Source organism: Marmota marmota, unplaced genomic scaffold (assembly GCF_001458135.2).
Source record: "Marmota marmota marmota unplaced genomic scaffold, marMar, whole genome shotgun sequence".
NCBI lineage: Eukaryota > Metazoa > Chordata > Mammalia > Rodentia > Sciuridae > Marmota > Marmota marmota.
This window is the reverse complement of record NW_026000168.1, coordinates 14437205-14459875: the sequence shown is the minus strand read 5'-3', so window position 1 is coordinate 14459875 and position 22671 is coordinate 14437205. Positions and strand designations below refer to the sequence as shown.

The following is a 22671-nucleotide window of genomic DNA, read 5'->3' as shown; positions in this document are numbered from 1 at the left end:
GAGGCTACGAGGAGAAGCAAGATCTGGATCACCCTTAAGGGTAGCATACAAAGGCTGGAGCACACTATTAGGAATGTGTAAATATCCCCTTATCCAATTAATATCTCCCAGCAGTTTTTGAAAATCATTTAGAGTTTGGAGATCTTGAGTTCTTATGGTGATTTTTTGTGGTTTTAATTTGTCATACCCAATTATCGCTCCCAAATACTCAATAGAATTTCCCGTTTGAACCTTTTCAGGTGCGATATGTAGCCCATATTGAGCTAACAGCTTTACTAATTCTTTATAGGCCTCATTAACTGTCTGCTCTAACTTAGCTGCCAATAACACATCATCCATATAATGAATGATCTTGATGGAGGAATACTTATGTCTGAGAGGTGCGAGTGCCTTCCCCACATACATCTGGCACATCGTGGGACTATTAGCCATTCCCTGCGGCAACACTACCCACTCAAACCTTAGATCTGGTTCCTCGTGGTTACACGAGGGAAGGGTGAAGGCAAAACGCTGTGAGTCTTTAGGATGCAAAGGAATAGAAAAGAAACAGTCTTTAATGTCAATAGCAATAATATGCCAGCCCTGAGGAACAGAGGATAGCAAAGGCAGCCCTCTTTGAATGGGCCCCATAAGTTGCATTTGAGCATTAACTGCTCGTAAATCATGCAGTAGGCGCCACTTTCCTGATTTTTTCTTAATAACAAATATGGGAGTATTCCATGGAGAAGTAGAAGGTTGGATGTGACCCAAGTCAAGTTGTTCTTTGACTAGATCATGGGCTGCTGCCAATTTAACCGAGGGAAGAGGCCACTGAGGCACCCAAACAGGCTCCTCGGTGAGCCATGTTATGGGTATTTGAGCCACAGTGGCCCCTAGGAAAAACCCAGACCAAATCTGTTAAGCTTTTGATGACCTTGCACAGGATGTCTACGCCCCTGTAGGTGTTTACCTAGTCCTAGACCTGGCCTATACCCCATATTTTGCATAATCTGTTGAGACACTGGGGAATAGTCATTACTAAGAGTGAACCCCATGTCTGTCATCAGATCACGGCCCCATAAAGAGATAGGTAAATCAAGTACATAAGGCTGAAAGGTGCCATTGTGTCCTTCTGGGTCCTTCCAAGATAGATGTCTACAGCTGATTTGAGGGGCTTGGGCATATCCAAGTCCTCTCAGGGATTGATCAGAAGTCTGCATTGGCCATCCCTTAGACCAGTCCTTAAGGGCTATGATACTACGGTCTGCTCCTGTATCCAGCAATCCCACAATAGATTTACCTTCTATGCTTAATTCCAAAGTGGGGCGATTGCTCATATCTAGTGACAAATAGGCACAATCCCCTCCAGTGGTACCAGCAGGGAAGTGATTATGTAAGCTAGGCAAAATTAGTAATTGAGCAATCCGATCCCCTGGGGAGATAGACACAATGCCCTTTGGAGCCTCCACCATAACCTTTACTGCCCCTACAGTATCAGGGCTAATGACTCCGGGAAAGACATGAAGACCTTGTAAGATAGAGGATGCACGTCCAATTAGCAAACCTACAGTGCCAGGTGGTAAAGGCCCTTTGAACTCAGTTTCCACCAATTGGACTCCCATCTTAGGTGTTAATACGAGTCTGGAGGTGGAACAGAGGTCCAATCCCGCGGCACCTGTAGTGGCTCTCCGCGTCTCATGGGATGGCGCAGAGATGGCCATGTCTCGGGTTCGGGTGTGACATTCTCCACTGCCCCATATATTTGTGGGCCCTGGGGTCGGGGGCCCCTTCGGCCGTTTTTTGGCCCAGCTGAAATAGGCTGTCCATGGATGTCCTTCACTGATCTACACTCTCTTGCCCAATGCTTCCCCTTTTTACATTTAGGACACAGCCCCGGTTGACGAAGGCCATTGGAAGGGCCACCGTGAGGGGGTCCAGTAAAATTGTCTTTTTTGGGACATTCACGTCTGAAATGACCGGGTTGACCACAATGGAAGCATATTCCGGCACCAGGACTGCCCCCTTTTGCAATCCGAAGGACAGCAGCTGCAAGACCTGCGTTAGTTAAAGGTCCTCCAATCTCTCTACACACTTTCATCCATGCTTCTATGCCCTTATTTTTATAAGGAGTGATTGCCGCTTTACATTCCTTGGTGCATTGCTCAAAGACCAATTGCTTGATAAGGGGCATGGCTCTATCAGGATCCCCAAAAATCTTTCCAGCGGCATCCACCATTCTTGCTACAAAATCTGAAAAGGGTTCTGTAGGGCCTTGTAGAATCTTGGTCAAATTACCAGACACCTCTCCTCTATTTGGAAGCGACTTCCATGCCCGAATGCAAATGTTGTTAATTTGATCATATACCTCAAGAGGAAATCCTGTCTGTTGATTTGCAAATCTACCCTGCCCCAAAAGCATATCCTTGTCCCAATGGGGGTGTCCCGCCGCATGGTTTTGGGCGGCCTGCTCTATTGCGCCCTCTAGCATAAATGCTCTCCAGTCCAAATATTTACCCGGGGAAACACAAGCCCGAACAAGGCTAGCCCAATCAGAGGGAGTCATGCAGTATCTAGACAGACTCTCCACCTGAGTTAGTGTGAAGGCGGCATCCACCCCATAAGTGCGCACAGACTCCGCCAGGGTCTTCACAATTTTAAAATCTAAGGGTTCATGGAATCTTCCCCTATTGTCATCCTGAAAAACTGGATAAGCAAGACCCATCTCAGCGTTAACAGCCCTCCATGTTTGGGCATGGAAAGCTCTCCCCGAAACACCTCCACCATACGGCGGTGGATCCGGGGGATCGCTTTTCTTGAGCCCCTGTTTATTTCTGTTCCCTTCTCCTATAGCTAAACTCTCTAGCTGACGAGACAGCCTCCCGAGCTCTTCCTCCTCATCCTCCTCTTCCTCTGACCCACTTTCACATGGGGGTGTGCGCAGCATACTGAGATCTGGATACAATCGTCTCCTCCCCTGTTTCACGCTCCGCACACTCCCATCCTTCTGAGATACCTCACTTCCTGCCGTCTCCGATTTCTCCTCATGTAATTGCTCTAGAACTTCTTGTCCTTTTGTAAGTGCCTCCTGACATCTGCCATCTGTAAGGCAACTACGGACCATTTTCCAAAGGGGTATCACCCCACCCTCTAATATGCCCTGCTCAGAAGCAAAGTCAAGATCTTTGCCTAATTTATCCCAACTAGGTACAGTAAGGCTGCCCGAAAATGCAAACCACGGTGCAGCGATATCTACCTTCTGTAAAAATCTCTGTAAAGTACTATGTTTCACTTCCAGACCCTTAGAACGTAACAGGCCATCTAGGGCCAGAAGAAGCGGACTGGAAGGTGCGGCACCCATGACACAACAACAAAAGAAGCACAAAAAACAAAAGCAAAATGACACAACAAGAGAAACACAGAAAACAAAAGCGAAAGTAAAAACGAAAGTACACAATGCAGCTGCTGCCCCGCTTTGGTCGCGGATCCCACTTACTTGGGACTATTTCCCGCTTTGATCGCGGATCCCACTTACCTGGGACTACGGTGCACCCCCCTGACTGCTGAAAGTTCTGGTTCCCGGGTTTCGGCACCACTTGTCGCGACTTCTTGCCCGCAAGGAAGACGCAACACTCAGGAATCTTCTTTCAGTAGTTTATTTCAGGCCCTTGATAGTTCTTCTTCTCTCTCTCGGATGCCCCTCCCAGCCTTAATAAAGCATCTCAAGCCCCAATGCAAAGCAGCCACGTGGAGCTTTCTCATAGGGTGATGAAAAGTCATGCGCCAACTCTCCCAAATAAGGAGTTGTTTGTCACAGACCACAGCGGAGCCAGCGCCATCTTGTAATGGCGACCATAATTTGCATAAATGGCAGAAGCGGCTCACCACAACCCAACCCTTTGTCTTAGTAATTACTGAATCCAAATGGGCTTTATACTAAGTGTTAGGAATGACGTAATTTTCAACTCTGAGAATCACAGATTTATACAAGGCCAGCCTTTTGTATTTGTCTTTTAAAAAATTTTTTAGATACTGAAGGCTGAACCCAGGGGCACTCTACCACTGAGCTACAGAGATCCCCAGTCCATTTATTTTTTTATTTTGAGGCAGGGTCATTTTAAGCTGCTTAGAGCCTCCTTAAGTTGCTAAGGCTGAATTCTAACTTGTGATCCTCTTGCCTCCATCTATGTAGGTGCTGGGATCACACCTGATTCTGTCTTTTAATTTTTTTATTTCTATTTTTTGAGATCAGGCGCGTTCAGGGTGGTATGGCCGTAGACTATTTCTATTTTTTGTACATTTAAAAAAATATTATGAATCAGTCTTTTGTATCTGGCTTAGTTGTGTCTTTTTTTTTTTTGGTATTGGGATTACTGAGCCACATTCCCAGCCCTTTTAATTTTTTAATTTTGAGACCAGGGTCTTAATAGATATGGAAAATNTTTTTCTTTTTTTTTTTTTTTTTTTAGTTATAGATGGGCACAATACCTTTACTTTATTTTTATGGTGCTGAGGCTTAAACCCAGTGGCTCACATATGGGAGGCAAGCGCTCTACAACTGAGCCACAACCCCAGCTCTCTGGCTTAGATTTTTAAACTTTGTGTGCAAGGGTGTGAAGAAGAAATATATTGACAAAGTACAAAATTTGAATAGTTTTGTGTTTTTTAACGTTTTGTCACTATAACCAAAAGACCCGACAAGAACAATTTGGAGGAGGAAAATTTAGTCTGACTCACGTTTCAGAGGGTTAGTTCGCGGTCAGCTGACTCCATTGCTCAGGGTCCCGGATGTGGCAAGAACATCATGGCGGGAGGCCTGATGGAGGATCACTGATCTGCGCATGGAAGCCCAGAACCAAAGAGTTCAAGGAGCCAGAGACAAAATTATAATCCCCAAAGGCACACTCCAGTGATCTGCTTTCTTCAGTCATACTCAACCTGCCTACAATTACCACCCAAAATCCAAATTATTAATCTATCAAATGGATTAATCCACTGGTGAGGTTATAGTCTCACTTCTGAACTTTTTCTGCACTGCCTAACATGAACTTTTCCTGGAACACCTCATATCCAAACCATAACAAGTCCCAAAGGATAAAAATAATTACTCATATTCACCTCTACCTTTGTCTGTTTTCTGTTGCTTAACAAAATAGCTGAAACTAGGTAACTTATTTAAAAAATAGTTTATTTGGCTCATGTTTCTGTAGGCTGCCAAATCCAAGTGTAAGGCATCAGTACTTCTGGGAATATGGCGAGGGCTTTTTTTTTTTTTTTTTTAAGATATACATAACAGAGCGTATTTTGATATATTATACACACATGGAGTATAACTTCTTCTACTTAGGATCCTATACATTGCCTCAGTCTGGCTGGGCACAATTCAAGAGCCACTTATCAAGCAGAAAGGAACTTTATTTTTAGAACACACCCCACACCACAGAGCTCAGGAATTCCCTCAGAGCCCAACTGCCACTGCGGCTTCCCACTCCTCCTGCTCTTGAGGCCCATTGGCTGGATTGTGTGGGCGGAGCCAAAAAAAAGTCCCCCAATGAGCAGCTCCCTGGTCTGAAAGGGCGGGGAAACAGCCCAATGAGCATCACTGCAGAGGAGCCAATCAGCTGGCAGCTAGAAGTTTGTTGGGACCTCTGTGAGCCAATCATCAGCGGGCAGCTGGAAGTTTGCTGGGGCCTCTTCCCCTGTGGCTCTCAACAATACATTATGTGGAGTTTCATTGGTGATGTATTCATACATGAACATACAAAGTTATGTAAGATTCATTCTATTGTCTTTTCTATACCCCCTCCCTTCCCGTAATCCACTGAACTTCTACCCAGCTCCCTACACCCCCCAACCAGAGCTTTCTTGCTCTGGAGGAAGAGGGTCTGTCTTCCTACATAGACACTAATGCCATCATGTGGGCCCCACTTTCATACCTCATGTAATCCTCATTACTTCCCAAAGGCCCGCCTCCAAGTGCCATTACTGTGAATGTAAGAAATAAATTTCCAACACATGAATTTTGGGGAGACATTCAAACCATAGCATTCCCTTTGATTCTTTCCCATTTTTGTATGCCTTTAGGAAATAGATTAGTATATAACACAATGAATAAATATATACACACACGCGCATGTGTATATTCTAGTCGCACTGTGCTTTACTTTTCTTTTCTTTTTTGGTATGGGGGATTGAACTCAGGGGCACTCAACCTCTGAGCCACCTCCCCAGCCCTATTTTGTATTTTATTTAGAGACAGGGTCTCACGGTTGCTGATGCCTGAGGCTGGCTTTGAACTCTAGATCCTCCTGTCTCGCTGGGATTACAGGCGTGGGCCACTGTGCCCGGCCCCTTTACTTTGATTTTTTTATTTCATATGTTCTTAAGTTTGATTTACTTAAACTCACAATAAACTTACGTATGTGCTGCAATTGATTTAACCACTCCTCTCCATGGATTTAGATTTATTTATAGTCTTTTGCTAATGCGAATTGAAAGTGACAGCGCCCTTAGCCTGTGGTGGTGACACAAGCCAGGACGGGAGCTCATCTCCAGCCCTGACACTGGTAGCTTTAAATTGGAAGGTTCCTAAGAGTTTGAACGGCAATCTGAACACCTCGACCTTACTGGTTTTGTCTTAAAACTAGATGTCCACCCCAGGTAAACACCGATGTAGCGCTTTGGTTTACCCTAAATCAACGGCGCGAATTTATGCATTCCCTCCCCGGCGGAGGCAAAGCCCCACCTTCTCAAGGTTCTCAGTCCCTCCCCCAATATTCGGATTGACAGTTGACTTGACCAATCAGCGTGCAGTGGGTGAGCAAGGACCCTTCTGAACGCACATGCGCACTAGTCTTATTCAGAAGATGGGTGGCTTCCGTATTTTGGGTCGGGGCACGAGTGGCTGGTGGCGGGCCCTGGGGGCCCACGGACCGCCCAAGGAGTCAGGCTATAGCACCAAATCCCGGTGATTAAGCTCCCCTACCTTCGTGTAGGAGGGAGATTACGACAGGGGGAGGGGATGTACAAAATAAGGATTTACGTACGTTGTAGGTTCTAATCCTGGTTCCGCTTTGTGACCCTAAACTAGTTCCTGGGCCTCTCTGAACCTCAGATCCTTCCGCTGTAAAGTGGAAGTTAAAGTCGAACCTCAATTTTCCAAAAACCCAGCTTGGGCATTTTGAGGCTTTTGGAGGAGGCAGGATTTGAGAAGAGGTGGGCGGAGTTATAAATGGAATGGACTTCGCCAAACCAGTGATTCCCCTGTTGCTTCTCCCACCTCTTCCAGGAATCAGCTGCAACCACAAGGCTCCAGTAAACGGTCGGGTGTCCCCCGGGACCAGCCCTTCCCGGGGGTGCTGCAGCTAAAGAACCTCAGCAGGGAGGAGCTGGTTGATGTGCTTAGGGAAGCCGTGGTGGACCAGAAAGGTGAGGGATGGAGGGACTGCTGCACAGAGACCCAGGAACAGAGACTCACTCCAGAGCCAGCCTTTTGGGGTGTTGGCTACAGCCCTGGAGCCAAATCCTTTTCTGTTTCCCACTAGCAGCATAAACTGCGACTAGCCACATAATCTCTCTGAGCCTCAGCATTATGGGAATAGGGTGGTGGGGCTGGGGTGTAAATAACCAGGCAGTCTTACCAATAGTAGGCAATCAGTAACAAAAATTGCTGTAATAATAATAAATTGTTCATTGATTGTCAAAATACTAACTTTGGAATCACATGTATCTAGATTCTGTAAGCAGTTTGCTGTGTGACATTTGAAAAATAACCTCATTTTCCTGAACCTTGGTAAACTATGAACCTTTAATGATTTGTTCATTTCCTCAATTATGTGCTGAACATGTGCCACCCACTGTCCTGGGTGGACTCTGCAGTGCTGTGAGAGAAATGGTTCCTATCCTACTTCTAGTGGGAGAAATTGCTTAATCAGCAAATAAATGTTACCAGTGATCAGTGCTTTGAATAAATTAAAACAGTGTTATCATGCCTGTAATCCCAGAGACTCAGGAGGCTAAGGTAGGAAGATTGTAAGTTCAAGGCCAGCCTGAACAATTTGGCTAGACCTTGGGTCAAAATAAAAAATTAAAAAGGGCTGGGGGGCTTAGGTTGTGGCTCAGTGGCAGAGCACTTACCTCGCACATGTGAGACACTGGGTTCGATCCTCAGCACCATATAAAAATAAACAAACAAAATAAACATTATGTCCATGTATAACTAAAAAAAAAAAAAGGTTGGGGATGAAGCTCAGTGGTAAAGTGCCCCTGGGCTCAATCCTCAGTACTAAAAAAAAAAAAAGTAGTAAAAAAAAAAAAGGTGGGGGGCTAGAGATATGGCTCAGGAATAAAGAAAGTGCCCCTAGGTTCTATCCCCAGTACCACAAAAATCAGTCTGTCAATCAGGATGTTATGATAGCAAGGAACTGGGTCGGGGGACACAGTACATTGGGAATTCACACCTGTTTCATGACATTTGAGCCAGGATGATATGCAGCCAGGCCTGTGAAAATCTGGTGCAGTGGAAACAGCAAGTGCCAAGGCCCTGAGGTGGCAGGGAGTTTGGCTTATGTGAGGTTGATAACTCTTGTCTGACCGTCCTTGTGGTGTCCCATGCTAAGATGAATGGAAAGGTGCTTTGTAAATTCTTAAGTTCTGCATAAAGATTTAACGTTGCTTTTGTTGCTGCTCTTGCAATATATGTTTCAGGACCCCTAGTGACATTGAACAAGCCCCAGGGTCTGCCAGTGACAGGTATGAGCAAGGGCTATGGGGAGGAAATGCAATGAAAGGGGGTTCATTGTGTCTGAGAGGGGGAATATGAATAGAAGGGGATGGTGGAATTCAGCTTTGGCCTCTGGCAGCAACTTGTACTTTCCTCTCTTATTTTCCAGGAAAATCAGGAGAGCTTACATTGCTCTCAGTGCTGCCAGAGCTGAGTCAGTCCCTGGGGCTCAGCGAGCAGGAGCTTCACATTGTCCAAGCACCTGGGAAGTAAGTGATGCAGATGGAGAATATAATTATTTGACAGTTAGTATATGTAAAATTCCAGGTACAGTACCAGGCATTTGGTAGACACTTAGTAATTGGTGCTCATTGTTGACATTTGACTCTGAGCTCCCTGAGAGCAAGGGCAAAATGAGAAATACATTGAGCTACATAGTTTTGGTATTCAACAAGGGGAGACCTTACCTTTTTCTCAGGAAGTCTGGGTGATAGTCCTGGCATTTCTTTTTGCCCTTAAGTGAGTCATTGTTCCTTCATAGGGTCTCCTTTTTTGTGAGCAAGCCCAAAGTAACCTGTGTGATTTATCCTGTTCTTTTAGGGAGGCCTCTGGGCTTGTACTTCTCTCCAGTTGTCCCCAGACAGCAAGCCGCCTCCAGAAGTTCTTCACCCACTCAAGGAAGACCCAGAGACCCACAGCCACCTACTGGTGAGAGTGAGGGGAAGACTTCTAGAACAGTGGGGAGGTCCCAGCAAGCCACTTGGTGACCTCCTCCTGTCACCATTCTCAGTGCCATCACCAATGGGATCCCAGCTACTGCTGAGGGGAAGATCGAGGTAGCTCTGAGGCTGGAATGCTTTGATGGCGTCAATCTCGTGAGTTGGGGACTGGCAGGGAAGTAGAGGGGTCCCTCCAGATATATTAGTCCTGCAGAGGAATCCCAGGTCCAGACTGGGGTGGCTGGCTCTCTCTTGTCCCCTAACATAAGTGGGTGACCTCCTCCTGTACTATGGGCCTAGCCTGAGTCTGTTGGGAACAGGGTATAGCTCCCAGGTATATGTGAAGTTTGCTCACACCACAGGTAGTTCCAGTAAAGTCCCCATCCCGAAAGGACATCTTGGAAGGAGTCAAAAGGACTCTCAGCCACTTCCGTGTGATGGCCACAGGCTCAGGCTGTGCCCTGGTCCAGCTGCAGCCACTGACAGGTGGGTCTGGAGCCTCACGGCCTTTAGAATTGTACTTGGATCTGGGAGGCAAGGTGGGTGGGTGGAAGAGGGTGACTCCCTAACAGCTTGGGGGGCATTTGATGGACCTAAGGGTATAAGTGACCACTCCAGTGTCACTCTCCACAGTTGAGCACCTCAGCAGTAAAGAGCAGTCCTTATTGCCAGTAGGTGGAGACATCAGGGTGGAGCCCCAGAAGCTAGGCACATTGCCAGGTGACAGTCCTGAGCTGCTCCTGTGCCCTGCCCAGAAGGCAGGGGCTACCTCACCGCCTCTTTGTGATCTGAGAATGGGGTAGTGTTTCCCCAGAGGGGAGCAGGGCGGATAGCCCTGGTTAAGATGAAAAAAGGAGCTGCCCATCATCTCTCCTGTGTCCTGTCACCCAGTGTTCCCTGGTCAGCTGCAGGTACACATGATGCTTCAACTCTGCCCTCTGCTTGGGGACCACACCTATTCTGCTCGCCTGGGCACTGTCCTGGGTCAGCGCTTCCTGTTGTCAGCCCAGAGCACCAAGCCCCAGAGTCAGGTACCAAGCTCCTACTTCCTTCCAGGGTTGGGGGTGAGGGTGGTCCAGATATTAGCTATGTAGCTTGGGACTAGGAGACAACCCTCTTGGCCTTCAGGGCTGTCTGTACCCCTGTCTTGCTGTGTGGCTCAAACACCTGCTTTCTTGGGCTTCATTCTGCCCATCTGTTCAATAAGGGAGTTGAAGTGTCTGATTTCTAAAAGCCCTTCTAAGTCTGCTGTTCTTTAAGTCTGTTGCAGGGGAGTAACACAGGTTGTGTGTGTGAGGGCCCCTCTGCCTACTCTAGCAAGTAATCCTGTCGTCTAGGCTCTGAATCAGTGATCTCCTCCTTACATGAAATCTATTACATGGGAGGGATGTGGAGTGGGCTTTGTTCCAGGCACTCAGGAGCCCAGGCTGTTGATAATCCAGCCAGATGATGACAGTGTAGATTCATATGGATGAGGATTTTATGAAACAGGTCTGGAAGTGGCATGTGTACTTCCACTCACTCTAGTGGCTAGAGCTCAATCACATGGCCTTACCAAACTGCATGAGGGGTTACAGAAGAAGCTTTAGCTGTGTGCCCAGGAGAAAACTGGTTTGATGGACCCCAAACCATGTGTGTATGTACATGCATGTGTGTCTTCCTACAGAGAGAGGAAATGAATAATAGCTGTAGGCCATAAGGGGAAGGGGGGGAGGAGGGAGGAAGTGCTCACTTCACTACCATTTAGGTTAGAGCTAGTCCTTAGCTGGTGGGAACATGGGTGGCTGAGTGCTCACTCACTCCTCTCCAGGTCCTGGATGAAGCTCTCCTCAGATGCCTCCACCTGACTCCCTCCCAGTCTTCCCAGCTGCCCTTGCACCTTCACTTGCATCGTCTTCTCTTCCCAGGCCCTGGGCCCAGGGACACCCCCATGGAGCTTCTGGCACCCCTGCCCCCTTATTTCTCCAGGACCCTGCAATACCTGGGGCTCTGCCAACAATAGGCCTCTGTTCCTGACCCCACAGCTGGAGAGCAGAGTGCACTGAGGGGAAGGGGCCTGTGGCCAGCCAGGCCCAAAGAGAATGAGGTCAGTGTTCAACATGGTAAAGGCCGTGATGTAAGGTCCTGGGCTCTGTAGTCAGGCAAACCTGGTTAGGGCTCTTGCTTGCTGTGTGGTGTTGGGCAAGTGACTTCTGTCTGGACTTGAAATAACAGAAGCTCCTACACCTCATGATCTGGATTTGGAGATTTGCTGAGAAAGTAAATATTTACCATGGACCATGCTTTCTGCTGATTTGAATATGTGGTCTTTTTATTTGGCAGTTTCTGTTGTGAACCTGACTAGGAAGAGATGTTAGATTTTTTTAAATTGTGGTTAAAAAAATAAATACACCATAACTTACCATCTTAACCATTTCTCTCTCTTTTGAGATGAGGTCTTGCTATGTTGCCTAGGCTGTCCTCAAACTCCTGGGCTCAAACTATGCTCCTGCCTCAAGCTCCCTGGTAATTGTGTACTTAATGTATTCTATAACCAAAACCACTGTCGACCTCCAGAAAGGTCTTCATCTTCTAAAAGTGAAACTTCGTACCCAACTGGACACTAACTCATAATTTCCCCCACTCCCAGTCCCTGGTAGCCACCATTCTACGTTCTATGAAACTGACTACTCCAGGTATCTCCATCTAAGTGGATATATTAGACCTTTTACTTTAAAAAAAAATTGTGAGGCTAGGTTTGGTGGTGTAATCCTAGAGGCTTGGGAGGCTAAGGCAGGAGGATTGAAAGTTCAAGAATAGTCTCAGAGGGCTGGGGATGTGGCTCAAGTGGTAGCGCGCTCGCCTGGCATGCGTGCGGCCCGGGTTTGATCCTCAGCACCACATACAAACAAAGATGTCGTGTCCGCCGAAAACTAAAAAATAAATATTAAAAAAATTCTCTCTCTCTCTTTTTTTAAAAAAAGAACAGTCTTAGCAATTTAAGTGACTGAGACTCTGTCTCAAAAAATATATAATTAAAATTGCTAGGAATATGAGTCATTGGTTAAGCACCCCTGGGTTCAATCCCCAGAACCAAATAAATAAATAAATAATAAAATAAAAAACTGTGAAACAGCTGGGCTCAGTGGTGCTTGCCTGTAATCCCAGTGACCCAGGAGACTGAGGTTGGAGGATCATAATTCCGGGCCTGGGAAACTTAGCAGGACTCTGTTTCAAAATAAAAAATAAAACAGGCTGGAAATATATGTAGCTCAGTGGTAAAGTGTCCCTGGGTTCAATTCTGAGTACCCCCCCCCCAAAAAAAAGGAAGTGACATAGAGTAGGGCTTGGGGTGTAGCTCAGTGGTAGAGCTTATGCTTAGCATGTAGGAGGCCCTGGATTCCATCCCTAGCCGCTCCCCACACAAAACTTTTTGAAATATATCAAACATGCTGACAATGCCTAAAATATCAAAGACTAATGATAAAATGATACCCATATAAACCCCACTTGGAGCACATAGATGTATTCCCTCTCCTTTCTGCAAAGCAACAATTCCCAACCCTGAGCCCATGTTAGAATCCTCTTCCCCTCCTAGGAAGTTTAAATCCCTAGGACTCCCCATGATTCTGCAGCTGAAAGGTTCTAACTTAATTGGCTTGGTGGAGATCCTGACTGCAATGCTTGTTGATTTTTGCAGTGCTAGGGATTAAACCCAGGGCTTCCTCACACATGCTAAGCATACCCCCTCCTTACCACTGAGCTACACCCCCAAGCCATCAGTCTTTTAAAAAAAAGATCCCTAAGGGGTTCTGTTCAGTCTAGGTTAGAAGCCACTGCCCAACTTGCGAGGATTCGTTCCTTGCTTTTATTTCTAAGTTATACTGCATGCTTAAGTATCTCTAAACAATACTCTTCATTTTGCCTTTTTTTCCCCACCTTTGGTACTGGGGATTGATCCCAGGGGTACTTTACCAGTGAGCTATATCCCTAATCTTTTTTTTTTTTTTTTGGTACTGAGGATTGAACCCAGGGATGCTCAACCACTGAGCTTCATCCCAGCCCTTTTTTATATTTTATTTAGACAGGGTCTTTTGCTGAGTTGCTAAGTGCTTCGCCAAGTTGCTGAGGCTGGCTTTGAACTCGCAATCCTCCTGCTTCAGCCTCCTGAACCCCTGGGATTACAGGCGTGCACCACTGTGCCCAGCCCTAATCCTTTTTTATTTTCAAACAGTGTCTCACTAAGTTTGTGAGGGTCTCATTAAGTTGCCAAGGCTGGCCTCTAACTTGTGATTTCCCTCTTTGGCCTCCTGAGCTGCTTGGATGACAGGTGTGCTCCAACCACACCCTACATTTTTGATGCTTCCATAAAAGGGTTCATGCTGCCAAGTATGGTGACAGATACATGTAATCCCAATGATTTTGGAGGCAGAGGCTTGAGGATTACAAGTCTGAGAACAGCCTCAGCAGCTTAGAGAGGCCCTAAGCAACTCAGTGAGACCTTTTCTCAAAATGAAAAATAAAAAGGGTTGGGGATGTGGCTCAGTGGTTAAGCGCCCTGGGGTTCAGTCCCAGGTACCAAAAATAATCAAACAAAAAAGAGCTCAGGCTCTGTGTATTCTTTTGCAACCTGCTCTTGTTCTACATTGTGACCTGCAGTTGTGTTGTATGGCATATAAGTTTGAATTCCAGAATTTGAACAGACCACAATTATCCATTCTACCATTAATTGGACAGTTACATCTTTTGGTTGTCACCACAAAGCTACTGTGAACCTGCTTGCACTCATTTCCTGGTTCAGGGATGCAAGAATTTCTGGGTCATAGCATTTGTATCTTCAACTTGACTAGTGTCAAGAGCTGCCCAGAGCTGCCCTAACAAATTACCACAAGCTTGAATAGTTAAAAAAAAAAAATAGAAGTGGATTTTCTCCTTTTGGGAGACCAGAAATCCAAAACCAAGGCGGCAAATCCAAAATGAAGAGCTCTAGGGGAGAACCACTCCTATATTCTTCTGTGGTTTCCAGTATCCCATACTAATTTGTCTTTTTGTGTGTGTGTGTGCTGGAGATTGAACCCAGGGCCTTACACATGCTAGGCAAATGTTCTACCACTGAGCTATATCCCCAGGCTTTCTTTAAAATTCTGAGACAGGGTGTCACTCAGTTGCCCAGGCAGGCCTTATACTTGTAATCCTCTTGCCTCAACTTCCCAAGTAGCTGGGGTTACGAGCAGGCACCACCATACCCAGTTTCACATGGTCATTGAAGGAGTTAAAAAATATACCACCCTGGGCCAGGTGCAGTGGTACAGGCTTATAATCCCAGCTACTTGTCAAAATAAAAAGTAAAAATGGCTGGGGATATCATTTAGTGGTTAACTCTCTCTGGGTTCGATCCCCAGTACGGGGAGAGGAAAAAAAAGTCCACCCTGGCAGATTGACTGTATGGAACTTGAAAGGCAGTAGGTGTGAGATCATTTCTGGGCTGGGTGTGTAGCTCAATGGCCGGGTGCTCACATAGCCTAATAGGCCCTGGGTTCCATCCCTAGTAGGCAAAAGAGAAAAACATCATTTTGACCTTTGTGCATCTTCTTAAAAGCAGATGAAACTCCATTCCAATATGAAAGGTACTCTCCCTATGCTAGAAATATACAGCATCCCTCCTTATACCTAAGATGTCAAAACCAAGAGAATTCTCTAAACACCTTGTTAAAATAACTCCAGGGCTGAGGATGTAGCTCAAGGGTTGAGTGCCTGTGTAGGATGTGTGAGGCTCTGGGTTCCATCCCAAGCATGGCCAACTCCCATCTTTTAATCGTCCCTATATAATTTAGTAGCTTCTTCACAACTATTCTTTATCTGAGCCGGAATCATAAGTAACTGACTGTGCCTCTTTGGGTCTTCATTTATAAGGGCTCCCATGCCAAGTCAAACTTACATTAAATTTATAGGCAGATTTTCTCTTGTTAATATAACTTATGTAATTTAATTCTCAGATCCAGTTAGGATCTAAGAAAATGGAAGCAGAATTTTTTGGCTCCCACATCTCTTATCATCTCTTCTGATTCTTACAAAGATGTTTATTGTTGGGTTTAGAGACCACTCAGATAATCTGGGATGCTTTCATCTCAAGATCGTCAATTACAAAACTCCTTACCTGTTTAAGGACATACATGCAGGTGACAGACATATCTTTTAGGGGGCCACCATTCAATCCACTAAGACTAGGTAATACCAGATTTTTACACACAGGTGTGGTTTGTTGGATATTTCATTTTACCTGATATTGGTCCCTTGCTGAGAAAGGGACAAACCCACACCCTCTGGAGAAAGGCTGGGGTTTCAGCAAGGTCCACCCTTTTCCCTGTGTTGTATCGTAAATGTTTCTATGCCCACTGGATGTCATTCTGCCAGCCCAGCTCAGCCTCTGGGGCTAGGGATTCCCAGTGGTCCACAGTCTGGCAGTGTGTCCCTGACTTTTCACTGCTGTGTGATCTTGGTCAAGCCACATCTTTTTGTTCAGACTTAGTTTCCTCATATATATAAGTGAAGGCTCAGACATACCAAGGAAGTATCTGAACAGGAAGTCCCATGTCTGTCACTAAGTGGGAATTATGGCTGCTGCTAGCTCTTGATCTGGACTGTTGGATAGAGACTTCACCCCATCTGTTTTTCACCCAATAGTGGTGGAGCCAAAGCCTACCACAATTCCACAGTTCGTTTGCTCCTCTTTATTTGGTGCTAGATCCAGGACAGAGGCAGTGCCCCACAAGAACAGAGCAAGATTTCCCTAGCCTCATAACCTCCGTACCCCTCAGCTTCTGGAATGTATCAGTAAGGGGCAGGGATATAGGATGGCCCAGCCTCTTCACAGGGTATGCCTCCGCCTTGGGTTTGTCGCAGAGTCTGGCCTTCAATTTGCCTTTGCCCTTGACCTTCCTATGGGTGCTGGGAAGAGTTCCGACTTCAAAGGTCTGAGGCCACAAGACACGGGCAGGTTGGGGACCTCGAAGGCGCTTGGGAGCAACAGCCTTGGTGTGAAAGGGGGGGAGAAAGGGAGAGATGATCAGGAATCTGTATAGGAAGGGGTTTTGAGGGGGACAAGTCCTTCCCTTTTACCTGATAATGGTCCCTTGCTGAGAAAGGGACAAACCGACACTCTCTGGGCAGCCTGGGAGCTGCTCTCTGCCTGTGCCCTCCAGCCCTGACCCCAGTGCTCAGCACTGTCCACCAGGGTATGAGTCATAGATCCAGGCCCACCTTTCTTGGCTTTGGGATGCTGGGTGCCATCTTGAGGTCAGAGTCTGGTGGAAGGGAAATCATAACCTTGGCGGTTGGTATAGTCATCAGGGCCTTGCCTGTGGGCGACAGGGCCTTAGTGACCACCAGTTTGCAGGGCTGCACTCTGAGGATACGCCCCTGGGGTTGGAGCACACAGGAAGAAGGAAGCCGTGCCTTGGCGTGGAGGCTGGGGAAGTGGTAAGGGGCTGTGGGAGCAAGGGAAGCTGTGAGGGCCTAGAGAGGCTGACCAGCTGCCCTGCTGCCCCACAGGGTATGTGCACAGGGTAGGGAAGACAGGGGCAGGGTGAGGGCAGTGGAGCCCTCCCGGTTCCTCCTCCAGAGGCAGTGGGAAGAATCCAGGGTTTGGAGTCCAACAGACCTGGGTCTGCATCCCAGCTCTGCCCCTTCTGGGCTGTGCAACCTCAGGCAACTTCCTTAAACTTTCTGCTACCTCGGCTGGAAAATGGGGACGATAGCACCTATCTCACTAGGTTGCTGTGAAGACTAAAGGAGCTGGTTAGGTAGTGGTAGTGAACATTTAAGTGATTAGTTTCTTCCCCAAAGGACATTCTGCATGGAAGCAAAGGAAGAATACTGCTGTGGCAAAAGCCTGGACTCTGGAGACAGAGCACCCTGGGACTGAGTCCAGGCAGGGTGACTGAGACTCTGGAGAGGACAATGCTTACTTGGCTGTATATTTTAAAAGATTACTTTGTGAGTAGTGGTTCTTTCCATCTATTGGTGGTTCTGGTGGTAGGACAAATCCAAGTGGTTGAGGGGCTTAGAGAACAGAAGAAATCACTTTGGGACACTGGGGTGTTTGAGGGAATGCTGTTACCCAGGGATTGAGGTCATCCTCTTACTCAATGGCAGTCTTTTCAAGGAATGAGACTGCCTGTTCCCACTAACACAGGTCATGGTAACAATGTAGCCCATTTTGGTGTTGGGGGAGGGGTCCCACTTATGGGGGATGGGGCAGAGCAGGGCTGTGGCACTTTTTGTCTTGCCTTTCTTCCCCTTCCCGGGGACTGAGGTGGTAGCAGTGGAGTCTGGCTTCTCAATGTGCCCCTGGCTCCTGGACCCAGCACCTTTCCTGGAAGCTGACCTGTGGGTAGGGGTCCCCAGCTCCTTGCCTTCCCCAGAGCCTTGCTGGGTTAGCAGATGAGGGAGTGATGGGTGGACCCCCATCCGCCGATGACACAGTGCCGTGGGCTTCTTGATGGTGGAACCCTCCACCAGGAGCCGGATACCCACATATTGGGGCACCTCCACGGCAGGCTGTGGGCAAGAAGAAGAGACAAGGCCCTGTCAGTGGTATTGGACTCCTTGCAGCAGGACCCAGGGCAGAGATGGATAGAATTTACCTCAGAAGCACCTGGTCATGTAGAATGAAAAATAAAATTAGAAATTTGCATTTTTTGTAATTCTAATAAAATAGGTAAGAATCAAAACTGAGCTGAGAAATGGGAAGCCCACCTCTGTCCTCTGGGAGACCCCTTAATCCTAGAGTGATTAAGGAGTCACAGAGCCTCAGGGACTAGTAACCCAGAAGAGGAGGGGAATTCTAGTCAAGTCCCCACAACCACACCTCCACATCTACTGCCCTCTCAGGTTGCTTGTGCTCCCAGTCCATGATGGAATATGTGTGGCTGTGTTCTACAAGTCACTGCCAACAATCAGAGTCTCTACAGAGAGAATTTGACTTATGATACCCACATAGACAGCATGCTTAGAGACTGCCTGGAACCTTATATGAGCTCAAGTCACAGGGGAGCAGAAACTAAGAGCCTTAAAGAAGGCAAAGCATTGGGGCTGGGTTGTAGCTCAGTTGGTAAAGCATTTGCCTTGCACAGGTGAGGCACTGAGTTCGATCCTCAGCACCACATAAAAATAAATAAATAAAATAAAGGTATTGTGTCTGTCTACAACTAAAAAAAACTAAAATAAATAAAGAAAGAAAGAAGGCAGAGCACACCTGGTATGGTTATGTGCACCTATAGTCCCAGCTACTCGGGAGGCTGGGGCAGGAGGATCATGAGTTTGAGGCCAACCTGTTTCAAAATAAAAAGCAGAAGGCTGGAGATGTAGCTCAGTGGTAGAGTACCCTAGGTTTTGAAATAAATGAATAAATGAGGGCTGGGGATGTGGCTCAAGTGGTAGCGCGCTTGCCTGGCATGCGCGTGGCCCGGGTTCGATCCTCAGCACCACATACAAACAAAGATGTTGTGTCTGCTGAAAACTAAAAAAATAAATATTAAAAAATTCTCTCTCTCTATCTGTCTCTCTCTCTCTCTTAAAAAAAAAAAAAAAAGAGAAAAGCTTTATTTTGGGCTGGGGATGTGGCTCAAGCAATAGTGCGCTCGCCTGGCATGCGTGCGGCCCTGGGTTCGATCCTCAGCACCACATACAAACAAAGATGTTGTGTCCGCCAAAAACTAAAAAAAATAAATATTAAAAAATTCTCTCTCTCTCTCTCCTCACACCCTCTCTTTAAAAAAAAATTGTAAGTGGGTGTTGGATCTTTGCATACTTTAAAAAAAAAATGAATAAATGAATAAAACCATTGCAGAACCTGAGCTACCAAATAGCCCTAGGTGATTGGAGAAAGGTCATCTTTACAGAAGAAACCTCTTTTTTTTTTTGGTGGTAGGGATTGAACCCAGGGGCACTTTACCACTGAGCCACATCCCTGGCCCTTTTAATGTTTTATTTTGAGACAAGGTCTTGTTAACTTGCTTTGGGCCTTGCTAAATTGCTAAGGCTGGCTTTGAATAATTCACAATCTTCCTGCCTCAGCCTCCTGAGCCTCTGGGATTACTGGCATGCACCTCCACTCCTGGCAGAAACCTCATTTAATAATCGTAGAGTGAACAATAAAAAAAAAACTAGAAATTGGAACTCTAATAGGTAAGAATCAAAACTGGATATCAAAACCAGTAGAAAGGATGACAGGAAATGGGTAAGTTGAAGACAGCCAAAGTACCATCTTATAAAGTGCTATGTTTGGATATTTTGAGTGTCCCTCAAGGGTTTATGTCTTGAAATATAATCACCATAGTGAGTTATTAAGAGGGGGAAACTTAATCTATGATGTTTAGAGATCGGGCTTTTGGGAGGTGATTAGGATTAGATAAAGTCATCAGGGTAGAGCCTGAATGATTGAACGCTGGTGGCACACAGACATGTATGCATGTCTGTCTCTCTTTTTTTAGGACCTCACTAAGTTGCTGAGGTTGGACACAAACTTTTGATTCTCCTGATTATCTGGGATTATAGGTGTACGCTGCTGCGCCAGGCGCTCTCTCTCTCTCTCTCTCTGTATGGTGCTGGGAATGGAACCAAGGACCTTATGCATGTGCTTAGGCAAGTGCTGTATCACTGAGCTACATTCCAGTGCCTCTCTGTCTCTTGACATATGATGCCTTATACCACCTTGGGACACTGCCAGCAAGAAAGCCAAAAGAAGCAAATGTGGCTTCTTGATCTTGCACATCTAGAACTGTGAGCACAAACGAACCTTTTTTCTTTATAATTTTTCCAGTGTATGGTATTGTTATTAGCAACAGAAAATGGACTAATACACAATATAATTAATAAGGTAGGAAGAGCTTCCAATGGAGAGACGTGGTAGCCACTACCTTAACCCATGGTCAAATTCAGCATCATTAATCTATCATGAGACACTCTAACAGTAGGTTCCTTGTGATATCACAAGAGGTACCCAGCATCACCTCTGCTGTATTTTTGCTAAAAATGTTTTACCTGAACCTCATTCAAGCTGTTTGACCCAACTTCTAGTTTACAGGACATCTAGATAACAGAAGACCAAGTAAACGACACCACCAGGAAACAATCTGATAAATCCAGGATGTAGGACAGTTCTATAAAACAACCAGCTTGGTCCCTTCAAAAGATCAAAATGATTGGGGGGAAAAGTAGTGGAGCTGTCCTAGATTAAAAAAGATTAAAGAGACAAAACTGCCAGTACAGGGTGTGATTACACAGTGGCCTAAAAAACAAATCAGCAATAAAAGGCATTTGGAGCCAGGTGCAGTGGCACATGCCTATAATCCCAGAGAGAATGTATCGGCATAGGATCGGCACCTTTCCTGTATATAACCAAACTTTGACAGAAACAGAATGCTGGTCAGAAGGTCCTTAACTGCCAAAAAAAAAAAAAAAAAAAAAAAAACTTCCTAAGCTCAAAAAAACTGAAAATAGCTTTCTTAACTGATTATTCTATATTCTGTTTAGAGACAGGGTCTCACTGAGTGCCTAGGGTTTCACTAAGCTGCTGAGGCTGGCTTTAAATTCACAGTCCTTCTGTCTCATTCTCATGAGCTGTCCAGCCCTGATTTTATTTTGGGGCGTGAGGGGGTACCAGGGATTGAACTCAGGGGCACTCAGGCACTAAGCCACATTCCCAGTCCTGTTTTGTATTTTATTTAGAGACAGGGTCTCACTGAGTTGCTTAGAACCTCACCATTGCTGAGGCTGGCTTTGAATTTGCGATCCTCCTGTGTCAACTTCCCAAGCCTCTGAGATTACAGGTGTGTGCCACCACACCCAATTCCAGTCCTGATTTTTAAGAACCCTATCTTATCCTATAAAATAAATAGCTGGGCTGGGGTTGTAGCTCAGCGGTAGAGCGCTTGTCTATCACATGCAAGGCCCTGTGTTCAATCCTCAGCACCACATAAAAATAAATAAATAAAATAAAGGTATTTTGTCCAACTACACCTAAAAAATAAATATTAAAAAAAAGGAGCTGGGAAGTAGCTCAGTAGTAAAGGGATCCTGGGTTCAGTCCTCAATACCTCCAAAAGATAATAAAAATAATAGCAGCTGCCTGTAATCAACTCTTACTATATATATTCCAGGCACTTCACAAGTGATGCTATTTTTCATGAAATTCCTAACAACCTTATTAGGTTATAACAATAGCTAAAACTTGTACAGCATTTATTGTATGCCAGGAACTATTCTGAAATACCTCACTTATATTAACTATTTAATTCTTATAATCTTATGAATTAGGTAGTATTTTTGTTCTTGCTTTATAGATGAATAAACAGACCACCTAGAGGTTGGGAATTTGTTTGAAGTTATGCAGCTTAGTTACTGACTTAGGATTTGAATCCGAGGATGTCGCAGAGTCCATGCATTATTATCCAGGCATATTAACTCATTGTATTTACTCAGCTCATGAGAAAGATAGTAATATCTCTATTTTACAGATGAGGAAACTGAGGAGGGGACGTGGCTATATACTAGGACAACTTGGCAAAACCAGGCCTCAAGCCCAGGTTTTGAACTGGTCTGACTGCAGAGCCCTGTGCTTCATTGTGGAGCAGCCTAGAAAAGAAGGCACACTCCCTGGAGTCCTCCACGTCCACCTCACCTGCTTATAGATGAGTTCAAAGGCTCCTGTGTCACAGTTACGATCCAGCCGCCGGTCAATGACCACGCGCAAGGTGTCTGCTTGTACACCGGCACAGAGCCGGGCGGTGACAGCTGTGGAGGGTGCCATGGTGGGGCTGGCATTGATCTCAATTAACCAGGGCTGGAAATCCTCACCAAATACAAAGTCAGCACCATAGAGCTCGAAACTGGCCTTCCGACACTGTACTGTGTCTTGGGAGGTCTGAAGCGCATGGATCACAGCAGCCTTCATGCCAGGCACGATGACAGTGGACCAAGCATTTGGTGCCCCTATCTCCTGCAGGTGGGCCTGGAACTTCTGGCTGACCACATGTTGTCTGGGGGTAGCATGGGATGGCGATGGCAGGAGTTCTCCAGATGCTTCTGGATAGAGTTGTTGCCAGAGGTGCACAGAGCTGAAACACAAAGTAGAAAGCTGGGGTTCAAGCCGGGCATGGTGGCACATGCCTATAATCCCTGCGGCTTGGGAGGCTGAGGCAGTAGAATTGTGAGTTCAAAGCCAGCCTCAGCAATGGCGAGGCACTAAGCAACTCAGTGAGACCCTGTGTTTAA

The 22671-nt window shown here is 46.1% G+C and overlaps 2 protein-coding genes across 15 annotated transcripts in view; one reads left to right on the top strand and one right to left on the bottom strand.

The window, feature by feature from the left end:
- Positions 1–6797: 6797 nt before the first annotated feature.
- Positions 6798–22671, top strand: part of Rpusd3 (RNA pseudouridine synthase D3) — a 25005-nt gene continuing 9131 nt past the window's right edge. Inside the window, exons 1-9 of one of the 4 annotated variants that reach the window (XM_015495008.2) lie at positions 6798–6943; positions 7265–7404; positions 8683–8727; positions 8868–8967; positions 9299–9406; positions 9489–9573; positions 9780–9903; positions 10323–10448; positions 11228–11827. In XM_015495008.2, coding sequence (XP_015350494.1) covers positions 6819–6943; positions 7265–7404; positions 8683–8727; positions 8868–8967; positions 9299–9406; positions 9489–9573; positions 9780–9903; positions 10323–10448; positions 11228–11238 — 864 coding nt within the window. In that variant the 5' untranslated portion in view covers positions 6798–6818 and the 3' untranslated portion in view covers positions 11239–11827. Of the gene's footprint in view, positions 6944–7264; positions 7405–8682; positions 8728–8867; positions 8968–9298; positions 9407–9488; positions 9574–9779; positions 9904–10220; positions 10449–11227; positions 11828–22671 lie in introns of those variants that run through there. The other 3 variants (XM_015495007.2, XM_048787096.1, XM_048787097.1) reach the window with 3 other exon arrangements.
- Ttll3 (tubulin tyrosine ligase like 3) overlaps positions 16113–22671 on the bottom strand; it is a 24227-nt gene continuing 17668 nt past the window's right edge. Inside the window, exons 11-15 of one of the 11 annotated variants that reach the window (XM_048787093.1) lie at positions 22079–22514; positions 17685–17955; positions 17057–17133; positions 16657–16700; positions 16113–16427 (exon numbers count right to left, since the gene is read on the bottom strand). In XM_048787093.1, the coding sequence (XP_048643050.1) occupies positions 16310–16427; positions 16657–16700; positions 17057–17133; positions 17685–17955; positions 22079–22514 (946 nt within the window). In that variant the 3' untranslated portion in view covers positions 16113–16309. Of the gene's footprint in view, positions 17134–17684; positions 17956–22078; positions 22515–22671 lie in introns of all 11 variants that reach the window. The other 10 variants (XR_007341987.1, XR_007341988.1, XM_048787088.1 and 7 more) reach the window with 10 other exon arrangements.